The 12,350-nt window shown below is 39.3% G+C and overlaps 1 protein-coding gene across 3 annotated transcripts in view; it reads right to left on the bottom strand.

Annotated features, from left to right (window-relative positions):
* Positions 1-12,350, bottom strand: part of LOC131049864 (uncharacterized) — a 268,522-nt gene that overhangs the window by 44,043 nt on the left and 212,129 nt on the right. For 2 of the 3 annotated variants that reach the window (XR_009106814.2, XM_057983949.2), the window contains exon 11: positions 873-992. Coding sequence is in view for 2 of the 3 variants with exons in the window: in XM_057983949.2 (XP_057839932.2) it covers positions 873-992 (120 nt within the window). In the remaining variant the exon portion in view is untranslated. Of the gene's footprint in view, positions 1-454; positions 578-872; positions 993-12,350 lie in introns of those variants that run through there. The other variant, XM_057983957.2, reaches the window with a different exon arrangement.

The raw sequence follows: 12,350 nt of genomic DNA, 5'->3' as shown, positions 1-12,350 counted from the left end.
TCAGCACTTTATGGCAAGTATTCATCATTATTTGGCCCATAAAGTGATTATTACATACACCAAGGAACCATGGTCCAGACGTAAATCTAATGAGGTCAAGGCAGAAGCTAGTGTTGTTGCACTGTCCCTTATAGTTCATGGGGTGTTCCCAAACGTCAAACTTTGGCTGGTTCTTCTCCACTTGTATATCAACAATGCAAAACTCAAAGTGTCTCCATTTCGGATGAGATTCAAACCATACAAAGTTTGTCTCCAGTTCCTAATATAGCTTAGATTTAAGTTTAGTTTAGATGTCAAGGAGTTTCCCCTCCAAACTTAAAGAGGTTTTAACTTGCATACTGTTCCATTTTGTATTGTCTTGCAAAAGACGAACATAATACTAACAGGGAGTTCTATTGATTTCCTGAACATTTCTCTCTCTCTCTCTCTCAAAAATTCTAAAATGCTTGCATTCAAAATCAAGACATTGCCCTGGCTATCCATAGGGGAGTTCCATTTATTTGCTGGACCAACACCCTCCCACAGCACCCTCTATGTATGTGTATACTGTATATATAGTGTGCAAATTATTAAACGCCTGCATTGAAGACACCACCCTGTCAGGGAATTTCATTGATTTGCTGGACCATAACCCTCTTCCTCACCCTTCTGTCCCCCATGCTAGATAGAGATATCATTTATATTGAATTGTAATTTTAGTATTATGACTGAGTAAAAGAGAGGATTTGGTAACCTTGAAATATTGCTAAAACTACAATAAAATAAAAAAGATAACAATGCATATTATATCAGAGTTTTGAAAAAAGGAATTTTCACTACATCCATCCAGAGTCAAATCATACAAAATATGATGGAAAAAGAATTACTCTTACATCAAGTCCATGTTCCTGCTTGAATTCAGCAATAAATGTCTGCAAAGACATCCCAACACAGTCCATTTCAAACTTGTCCCACAGTGTCCATAGCAATGGCTCCTTTTGAGTCCTTATAACCTGTCACACATAAACCAGTTCAGGACAACAAAAAAACATATATCATCAATCTAAAGCACCCTATACTTTATATTCTTAACATTTTTCTATGATTTTGAAATTGAGGTTTACATAACAAGAAGCATGTTACCTGTACTATCTATTGCAAAGAGAAATATAATTCATTACTACATGTATACCATGTAAATTTTAATTGAAACCAAGATTGTAAAGAAAATTCATATAAATAATTCTCATGAGATAATTTTTCCATACTAAAACATTAAAAAAATAATCATCTTTTTTACAATCTAAATCACTTTCAGTTGACTCATACAAAAATATTTCAATTATTCCTTGTATAACTTCCATCAAAATAATTATGGATCAATGCAAATTTACTCTTCCGGCATAAACATATTGTAGGACGATTGCAAATGACTCAACTCTATATGTTCTTCAGAAGATGAATTGCTTCTGGACATTACTCAAATTGCTTTCCATTGTTTTCAACACTTGTTCATTAGGCTCTTACATTTCAACGCTAAACTGAATATTCTGTATCATGAGGTCGCAATTGTAGTATGTTCAAGTACTGCACATATAGTATGTTTGCTAATCGTCTCTTGTAAATGGCATTGAGTGCCTTTGTGATACCAACTGTCACGTGACTTTCTTTCTTAAGAAAACTAGCTTAAATGGAATAAACATATTGATTATCACTTATCAACTATAGTCATATTTCTTTTTCATTTTCCACCATTATTGCAATTACAAATTTGTCTGGGTTTGAGCTGGTCTCATGCAATTCAATTATCTATTTATGGCGTAGTCTTGGAATTTAATAGTAACCCATCTTTTAATATAACCTGTCTGTATAGGAAGGAAAAAGACTGAAAAAGTAAAAAGTAAAATTTATTCATCAACTTCAGAAAGATAGAAATCAAACAATAACAAATTATATGGTACTAGATAGACTGTCCAACAACAATAAATCCATTCAGATCACAAATGTTCAAAAGTCAATGTTCACTGGAATTCGTGGCAAGAGGTTCACTATGATGCCATTAGGTCTGGCCAGCATTAAGTTTTGTCTGAGAAGGGATATGGCTTTGGTGAGGCATTTCCAAGTAAGAGTGCCACCAAGTCAACTGAAATGACTACATACATGCGATTTGAATAAAAATGCAACATAAACATCACCCAGTTAGCAATTGTTAAAACGGCCAACAATCATGGATATAGTTTTCCATCATTCATTTCACACACACGAAAAAAAATGCTTTTGCTACCATGTCATCAAAAATGCCACAAGAGAGGCACATTATAAATAGCACAAGTATGCAAAAAATGCTTGAGTTTCGTCAGACCCAGGTGAAAATATACATAGGGGGCAGTCTTGGTCAAGAGGGCATGGAAATTGATGTATCCGTGCTGGTAGATGCAGAGGCTGATGACCTAAGTCGAAGGGCATTAATTGGAAGAAAATCATGGGGGAAAATCTGGGCAAAAAGGAAATTAGTGAATGGGTGGCAGAAAATTGGGTACCAAAACTGATGATTAGTTTCTTGCCAAAACAATTCTTTGCAGCAGAATTTGAGAATGAGGAAGATAGAGATGAAATTCTAAGGAACTCTCCATGGTAGTGCGGGAATAAGTTGGTATATGTAGAAAAAAGGACGAAAAACTTCAATCCGAGGAGTATGGATTCTGTAGAAGAAGCGTATTGGATCCGACTTTACAACTTACCGTTGGAGTAATGGTTGGGGATTGCTTGCGACAAATTGGGGCACAATTAAGAGTGATGCTAGGGTTGGCTATGGAAAATGGTAAATCCTTAATGTATGCAAGAATAAAAATTATATCCATTAGGCCCTTGCCGAAGTCAATCTGATTGCTTTATGGAGGTGGTGTTTGGGATCAATCTATTGAAATTGAAGAATAAATATTTTTTTGCACAAGGTGTTGGAGTAGGCACCATTCTAAGAGTATGTGCCCTAGGCCTCCAATCAAAACATGGATATTGAAGAAGGATAAGGAGGCATCAAAGACACGGCTGATCATGGGGCACCAGTGAAATGTCCCCCTTGAATTTTTTTTTAATTTTTAGCACAACATTCAGCACCCATAGGCATTAGCAAATAAACATCTCAACCACTTATGCAGTGGGAGGAAAGCTTAAACAATGAAAGCACTACATGATGGTGGTTTGACCAGCCACTTCAACTTGTTCAGTGGGAGGATTACAAGTTTATTGAAAGCTTGAAAAACAAACTTGGCCGTACAAGCAACCACTTCCACTTGTATAGTGGGAATTACAAGAATACTGAAACATAACAACAAACTTGGTGGTATAACCAAACACTTCCACTTTTCAGCGCGAGATACAACAAAATCGAAAATAGCTTGAAAAAAAAAGACTTGGTGGTATAACCAGCCACTTCCACTTGCACCAGTGGGGAATGTTAGCTTCCAGAAATGAGAACAAAATATTGTTTAGTACTACTAAACAAGTTATTACATAAGCTAACTGTGCAAGGAAGAGAAAACTGAAATCAGAAATTCAAAGACAAAGTTACCAGCCCTATAGTAAGGAGAATGAACTCTGATTTTCCGAAAAATCAGCCACACTAGAAATACCAAAATGCTCACAACACTGTCAAAACACCACCAAATCAGCTCCACTAAATTGTAGATGAAGCACAAGAGCTAGGCGGCCAAGGAAGGTCAAGGAAACACGCCACCCGAGGGGTATCAGCAAGGGCACACTCTCCAAAACAGAAAATCAAACTAGGGCAAACAGCAGCAACTTCGATTTGAAATAAGAAATCAACCACTCGAAAATCCACCAAAGTCTGAACAAATGGGCGCCAAGAGCATATGAAACTTTTGAATCCGTACCCACAAAAATCGAATGAAAACTCCAACCAGAATGAGCAGACATGTAGGTCAGCTGTACGGTTTCTACACCAATTTATCACACCAAACTTCTTGAAATCCACTGGTAATCTCTGAATGAGATCACTCTATCAACTAGGAGTTATCTTTCAAACTCGAAATTGAAGATGAGCTAGGAGGGCACACAACCTCTAAGCCAAGTCTCTGAAAGCAATTCAACAACACTTCGTTATCAAATTCTAGCATAACCAAATGAAGGAGAGAATGGTCTTATTTATGACTTGAGCCCAAAAATTTGAATTCACTTTTCCCTCCAAAGTTGACACCCTCATTAGGGAAATAAAATATAACTTATATCTTTTGCTTCTTTTTATTTTTTCCCAAAGCTGGATGCCAAATATGAATTTCCATTCAGTAAAATATATTAAATATCGCCCAAGTAAAGTCATATGAAAATAATATTAAATAAATATCCAAAGTTATTTATTTACCAAAAATAGATTCCAAGAATCTTGGAGAGTTCACTGTTGAACAGGATTGTTGAGAATAGAACCCAAGTGTTACTCTGCTACATAACTGTATCACTAAAAATAGTGACTCCAATCTCCATTTGAACATATCTGAGCAGTCGTCATGACTTACTAAAAATAGTAAGTCCAGAAATCATCTCTGAAGAATTTGCATGTCAAACCATGCTAGAGCTCTCAAAAAACCCAAAAAAACCCTATAAAGCAAACAACCGTCAACCTATCGCAATTTACTTAAACTAGTAAATTCAGAAATCTTATGTGATTGGAATCCACGTCATACCATCCTAAAGCTCATGAAAAACCCAGAAAGAATCTAGAGAGCAAACAGCTATCGCAATTTACTAAAAATAGTAAATTCAGAAATCTTCTTTGATTGGAATGCGTGCTATACCATCCTGAATCTCATAAAAAACCCAGAAAGAATTAAGAGAGCAAACTATAAAACTCTTGCAAACACCCCTCTAAAAACCTTCCTTAAGATAGAAACCCTAATTTAGTCTCTAGTTAGCCTACGGGTTTCCCAAATAGGCTAAGACTCCATCCATCAGTCTAGAACTGAGAAGAGGACATTACAGTCCACCCTCCCCAAAATTGCTTGTCCTCAAGCAATAGCAAGGTTGGATGCTGCAAAATCTGTTCATTCTCCCAAGTCGCAACCTCCATTGGTAGGTTTTTCCACTTGATCAAATACTCCTTAAGAGTCCTCCTCCTCAATGAACGTTCCCTGGAGTCAATGATAGCCTTCGAAATCAAAACCAATTGTCCCTCCTTATCCAAGGTAGGTGTATCTGATGAAGTTACGACGTTATTTCCAAGTGCTTTCTTGAGGCATGACACAAGGAAAACAATATGCACCTTGCTGATTTTAGGTAACTCCAGCTCATAAGCCACTTCACCAATCTTCCTAGTGCCTCTGAAGGGTCCATAGAAGCAAGGCTTAAGCTTCTTTGTTCCACTCTTCTTGAGAGTGGCCTATCGGTATAGTTGAAGCCTCAAGTAGACCATATCTCCAACCTCAAAAGTATGTTCCATTCTATGTCGATCAGCATACATCTTCTGTTGATTCTGAGCATGTTGAAGATTGTCCTTCAAGGATCTCATGACATCCTGACTTTGTTGTAACAAATCCCTCGCTTGAGGTTCTTTAGTATCACCAAAAGTCAAATCAACAAAGCTAGGTGCCTCATACATACAAATTTGTGAATGGAGACATCCTAATTGACATGTGATAGGAAGAGTTGTAACAATACTCTCCCAAATGAAGCCATCTCACCCAATCCTTTTGCTGCTTTGAAACATAATTTCTGATATAGCCCTCCAACCATTTATTCACAATCTCCATCAACTCCTCAAGAAATTGCTCTCTGAAAGAACTAAACTAGAACATCATAGGAGTAAACCCCAGTAAGCCAACATTGGCTTTCTCATCCTCAACTGCTGAACTACAAACCCAAGTGATCCTAGGGTTCCAAATCAATCTCAAAAGGGACCCACCATGCTGACATTGTGCCACTTTGATCACAACATGAAACATCACTTATTGTGGCAACCCGGTGAGAACCATAACTACAATCCCAGTAACTAACATGATCTTGGGAAATTCAAAGATATATCTGCTCAGCTCAAAACCATAATCATCCACATACCTCCTCATGAAGTCCTCAAAATGAAGAAGATCAATCACTATTACTACTTTGAAATCTACCAACCGAGTAATGCCTCTATTGTCGCCACTTGAAATTGTATCACTAGTACTTAACCTCCATGTCTCATTGGCAGAAAATCAAGTACCCGAACAAACCAAACTCACTACAGCCAACCAATCATCATCTGGAAGTATGCATACTATCATTATGAAGTGACTGCAGTCACCCAAACTCTCCCATGTGGTAGTGGATAATAGCTTAACCATACCCAAAGGATCTCCTGCAGTTGGTTGCATCATCGTCTGCAAGTGCTCAAAATCAAACTACTCAAAGTCAGAGGTCACCATAAACAGTGTGGAACAACTCGGACAGCTATAAACAATCCGAAATCTCACTAAATGCATAGGAGACATGAGTGTGGGAGTGGCTGGAAAGCCAACTCTAATCAATTCATCTCTACCATCAATCCTCAACCATGACAGCGTATTTGCTGCCCTGATGGAACCATCCAACACATATGCTGATCAGAATCTAAACTCATGTGTAAGCTGATCAGAAAGTGGGCAGTAGTGCTAACGCTCATTGTCACAACTCCAAGTCTCTTTGAAAGATGAGCCATAGCATAAAGAAGTTCACTGTCCTGGACCAACTTTGGACGTAAACTGTCAAAGTTTACAACGCAAACCTTCATAAGGTGAACTCCTTGAGTTTGGAAGGTCTGAAATAAACAATAACTATTGCTGTAAATGATTGAAATCAACGAAGTGCAATCTGATTTAAGTGCTCTACATAGATGGCAACAGTAGTACCAACGAAATTTCCAGGTATAAGCATGAAACTTAAGCATTCCGATGCTTAAAAATAAATCAAAAGTGGCTGGAAAACACCTCCAAGCAGTCTCCAATACCATAAAGTGAAGTGACTAATCTGCAACCAATCAGCAAGCTGAAATCTGAAAATCTGATCCATTCTTTTCCAAAGAAGATGCCCAAGGGTATGCATTTGATCAATGCTCCAATTTTGAAAAAATATCTCATGGTTGCAAATTGCACCTAGGTCCCAAACTTTGTAATGTGATCCACCCTCATCATTGAAGTCAAAAGGAATTCCCACATCCAACTTGAAAAGTGGATTAAAAAATTGAAAGATGCCAACTGCTGATTGGCACAATCTGACAAATTTGTTTAAATAAAATTCTTTGACCAGTGTGTAGATGTTTTGGGTTTTGAAGACTTTTGAGGTTTGCTTGTGTGTTATTGACTTTTGAATGTTGCACAATAAAAGATGTATGCAAAATACAACTAATCTAAGACTGAAAATTGAATTCAGGCTTCTGGTTTCTTTATTTTCTATGCTTTTTTAAAACAATTTGTTTATTTTTTATTGCATTTAGATGAATTAGAAATGATTCCCAGGTAGTCTAAATCCTTTCTAAGTTATTTGCACAAGATTTAACACTAGATTTGACAAGTTTTGTTGAATTTTTCACAATTTTTTTGAAGAATCTAGTTTTCAAAAGAAAATTCAAGCCCTAATATTTTTTTTTTCAAAACTTTGAATGATGTCTAAATTTATTTAAACTAATGTAGATAGTTTGCTAAATTGTTTAACTAAAATGTTAATTTTTTTTTCACTTTGTATGTGTAAGTTAAGTAAGCATTAATCATGGCAAGGGAGCAATGGCCACTAGATCCATGCCCATCTGGATATATAGGCACCCGTCCTAGAGGTGCTAGAGATGGGGCATGGAGGTATGCCTATGAGGGACCCGATCCTGGGTCAGTTATATGCATAAAGTGTGAGAAAATACTTCATCAAGGCATCAATCGCCTCAAATACCACCTTGCAAGAATAGACAAGCATGATGCTAGAGCATGCCCTAGGACCAATGAAGAAATAAAAAGACAAATGAATGCCCTACTTGCAGCTGGGGAAGAGAAGAAATTGCGAAGGGAGAGGGCAAAGCTAGCCATGAGATCAGCCATAGCTGAATCTCAAGGTGTTTTTGTTGACATTGAACAGGAACAAGAAGCACTTGAGGGCATAGTGGGCTCTTAGCGTGGCCCACGTATCCGCAAACCCACCACCACCTCGCCCATCGCTTCTGCTTTCTCTAGTAGAGTGCCTACAACTGTTCCATCATCACGATCAGGGTCCATAGGTGATTATTTTGTCCCTAGGAACACACATGGAGCACAACCATTATTAGAGGCCACTGGATGCAATAGGGAGGTACATGAGAAAACTGACATTGCAGCAGCTCATTTTTGGTACTTTAACAACATTCCATTCAATGTGACGGACAATCCATATTGGTTGAATTTGGTGATTGCTATGACAGTTTCAGGAAAGGGGTACAAGGCCCCTTCTCGCAAGGATTTGAGTGGGAGGTTAGTAAATTACTACATAGTCCACTTGATTTCAATTTTTATTATTTTTTAGATTTCTTGTTTATTAAATCAAAATTGTGTACTAAGACCTAATTTCACTTTGCTCTTACAGGTTGCTCACAAATGTAGTTGCTAGGGCACGAGAAGTGATGGACGAGCAAAAAATTGAATGGGCAAATTATGGATGCACCATTCTTTCTGATGGGTGGACAGATGGCAAGAACCGCACCATCATAAATTTTTTGGTTGCTTGCAAGGACAATGTAGTGTTCTTGAAATTTGTTGATGCCTCCAGCAAGGTGAAAAATGCAGAAACATTGGCTGGAATGCTAAAGCATGTCGTCATGGAGGTGGGGATAGAGAATGTGGTGCAAATCATCACAAATAATGCAGCAGCATATGTGTCAGCAGGTAGAATCCTTTTGAATTATCACCTTTAGGCATTAGCAATATTTTCATTTGTTGTGGCTTTGTTTTACTTGGTTGCATATTTCTTAAGAATAAATTCTTCTTTTGCAGAAAGAATCCTCCAAGAGAGGCACCCCACTCTTCTTTGGACACCTTGTGCAGCACATGTCCTTGACATTCTTTTCGAGGAAATAGGAAAACTTGAGTGGGTGACTCCAGTTGTGGAAGATGCAAGGAGGATCACCAAATATATTTACAATCACCCTTGGGTCCTAAATTTGATGAGACAGCACACCCAAGGGAAAGATTTGGTGAAAGTTGGTGTCACAAGGTTTGCAACGATTTTCTTGACGTTGCAAAGCCTTCTTGTTGTATTGACTTCTTTGAAACAAATGTTTGTGAGTGGAGAATGGCCTAACTCACCTTATTCAAAGAAGCCTGAAGGAGAGGTTGTCGCATGCATAGTCTTCGACAGTGAATTTGCACAAAGGGTTGCAAAGATTGTGAAGGTTACTTCAAAACTTTAATTTTTAAATTTTAATTATTCTTGATTCAAGTCTCACATTACTAATTTGTAACTTCATTATTTAATCTTTTGTAATTTGTATTTTTCAATTGTAGGTGTCAAAGCCCTTGGTTCGAGTTCTTCACTTGGTGGATGGGGGTAAAACCCCAATGGGATATCTTTATGAGGCCATGGATAGGGCCAAGGAGTTTATCAAAAATTACTACAAGGAGGATAGACTAAAATTTGATCACATTTTGGAAATTGTTGATAGGAGGTGGAACAATCAGCTCCACCAACCCATTCATGCAGCAGGGTACTTCCTCAACCCTCGTTTTAGGTTCGGGGGTTCTTACTCAGATCCGAATGGAGAGGTCATGGAGGGCCTCAGTACATGCATTGAGAGGATGGTACCCGATGTTGAGGAGAGAAACCTCATTGTGAGTGAGCTCCAAAATTATGAGGGAGGAAGGGGTAAGCTATTCTCTTCAGAGCTGGCTAGAAGAGGAAGAACCACTCAAACCCCAGGTATAACATTTTCCATTTGGATTTTGGGATCTAAAATGATTGATAAATTATGTTTTCTCTTTTCTCTTTGCTTTCAAACTTTTCCAATTTATTTATTTTGCAGATGCTTGGTGGCAAAACTGGGGTGGAAACACCCCACATCTCAAAAAATTTGCCCTCAGAGTCTTAGGTCAGCCTTGCAGTTCATCCAATTGTGAGCACAATTGGAGCTTGTTTGAAGCAATCCACACGAAGAAGAGTAGCAAGTTAGCGCAGAAACGACTCAATGACCTTGTCTTCGTGCAATATAATCTTCGTTTGCGCGTAAGGAAGGTAGAGGAACTAGAAGGTGGTCCAATTGACTTGGATGATATAGATCCTTACATGATTGGACATCACAAGAGCAGCCTCCATTGTTTTCCGACATTGACATCACAGATTTGGAGAGGCAGGGTATGCAGGAGGAGGGGGGTGGATTTGGGCTAGATGACATTGATGAGGAAGTAGAAGAGGAAGAGGATGAGGATTCATTGCCGGAGCCAGAAGCAGGTGGAGACATAGCTTCATCTAGGATGGACGATGAGTCAGCCATACTGAGCGAGGAGGCACAGTCACGCCCACTACAGACTTATAGGACTAGACCCTCTAGTTCTACCTCTCCCAAAGCTGGGAAGAGGAAGTTGTAATTGTAATTTGTAATGATGTATTTACTTTTGGTTTTACAAAAACTATTTACTATATTGCTTTCAGGCTTCCAGCCATCAACATTCCTCATGAGGATGCAATTTTGTAGACACTTTGCATTTAAATATATCTAGAATCAGCTTGTTTCTTTTGTGTTATCATTTATTGACTCATTGGATGCATCTTCTCCTTAAATTTTGCAAAAAAAATGCATTTTTTATTAAATTTAAGCATGTTTATAAGTTGCCGAGTTTTTCCCGAGTTTTTCTCGAGTTTTTCCCGAGTTTTTTTCCTAAGGGCTTGGCGAGTCGAACCGAGTCGCGAGTAGTCCAACTATGCATCAACATCCACTGACCTGGACGAAATTCCATGCGCCAGATGTGCTTGTCATGCCAAAAAAATTCGTCTTTGTTGGGCGGCTTCAGTGGCCCATTCGGCCATCATTCTGCATTGATCCAACTTGCGTAATGCATACAACTGCTCCTGCAGGCTTTCCATATCTCCTAGGCAATTCTTGATTGCAATCCTTAAACTCGGAACCATGAATTTTGTCGGCAAAATGGCCTCCTGGCCATACATTAACTAAAAGGGTGTCTGGCCTGTGGTGACTTTGTAGGTGGTCATGTATGCCCATAGTACAGATGGCAACTTCTCCTCCCAATCTTCCTGCTCAACTTCGCAGTTCTTATAGATCATAGACACCAATATTTTATTAGTGGCCCCAGCCTGCCCGTTGGCCCTCGGGTAGTACGGGCTTGACAAGGAATGAAAAATCTTGAATTTCGTCGTGAGCAGCTTGACAACATGATTCACAAAGTGCCCATCGCAATCACTCGTCAATTGGATTGGGATGTCGTACCTTGTAACAATCTGTTCATAAATGAGCTTGGTTGTACTCAAAGTTGAGTTATCCGGCAGTGCTCATGCCTCAGCCCACTTTGTAAGGTATTATGTTGCCACCACAATGTAACGACATCTCCATTAACTGTTGGCCTTCAAAGGTCCAATGAAATCCAGACCCCAGCATTCAAACAACTCCTGGGCATGGGATGGATTGAGGGGCATAAAGTCCCACTTTAATGGTTTCCCTGCCCTCTGGCAAGTATCACAGCCCACCACCCATTCCCGTGCATCATTATACAAGGTGGGCCACCATAGTCCGGCCAGCAATACTTTGCGTGCGATGGTGTCTAGACCCATGTGGCCTCCTGAGGGCCCTTCCTGTGCTTCCCAAAGCACTCCCGGAATCTCTTCTTCCATCACACACCTTCTGAGGACTTGGTCGGGTCCCATTTTATACAGTAACCCATTAATTAGCTGCAATGTCCTACTTCTCAAGACCAACTTCCTTCTCTCACTCGGTAGCATTTCGGCTGGGAACCGAGAGGTGGACAAGTATTCCCCAATGTTCGCATACCATGACGGTAGTGCCGCAATTTGGAAAAGATGTACGTCAGGAAAATTATCATTGACTCCCTCCGACGGCTCTCCCGACCTAATCCAAGACAACTGATCAGCGATCACATGGCTCTTGCCTGGCCATACAATTATTGTGAAAGTGAACTCTTGAAGGAGCAGTAGCCACCTGCTTATCCTACCTTGGATAATGGGTTTATTTATCAGGTACATCAACGCCTGGTGATCCACATAGAAAGCGAAAGGTGTCGCCAGCAAGTAGTACCGAAATTTTTGTACAGCATAGACCATTCCAAGGGCTTCCCTCTTGGTGGTACTGTAATTCTTCTCGGCTTTCGACATCAAGCGACTGGCAAAATAGATGGGATGGTCCAACCCATGTCCCCCTTCCTGTG

This window comes from Cryptomeria japonica, chromosome 5, assembly GCF_030272615.1.
Source record: "Cryptomeria japonica chromosome 5, Sugi_1.0, whole genome shotgun sequence".
Classification (NCBI taxonomy): Eukaryota; Viridiplantae; Streptophyta; class Pinopsida; order Cupressales; family Cupressaceae; genus Cryptomeria; species Cryptomeria japonica.
Note: the sequence above shows the minus strand (reverse complement) of the source record. Positions and strands in the feature narration are given on the sequence as shown.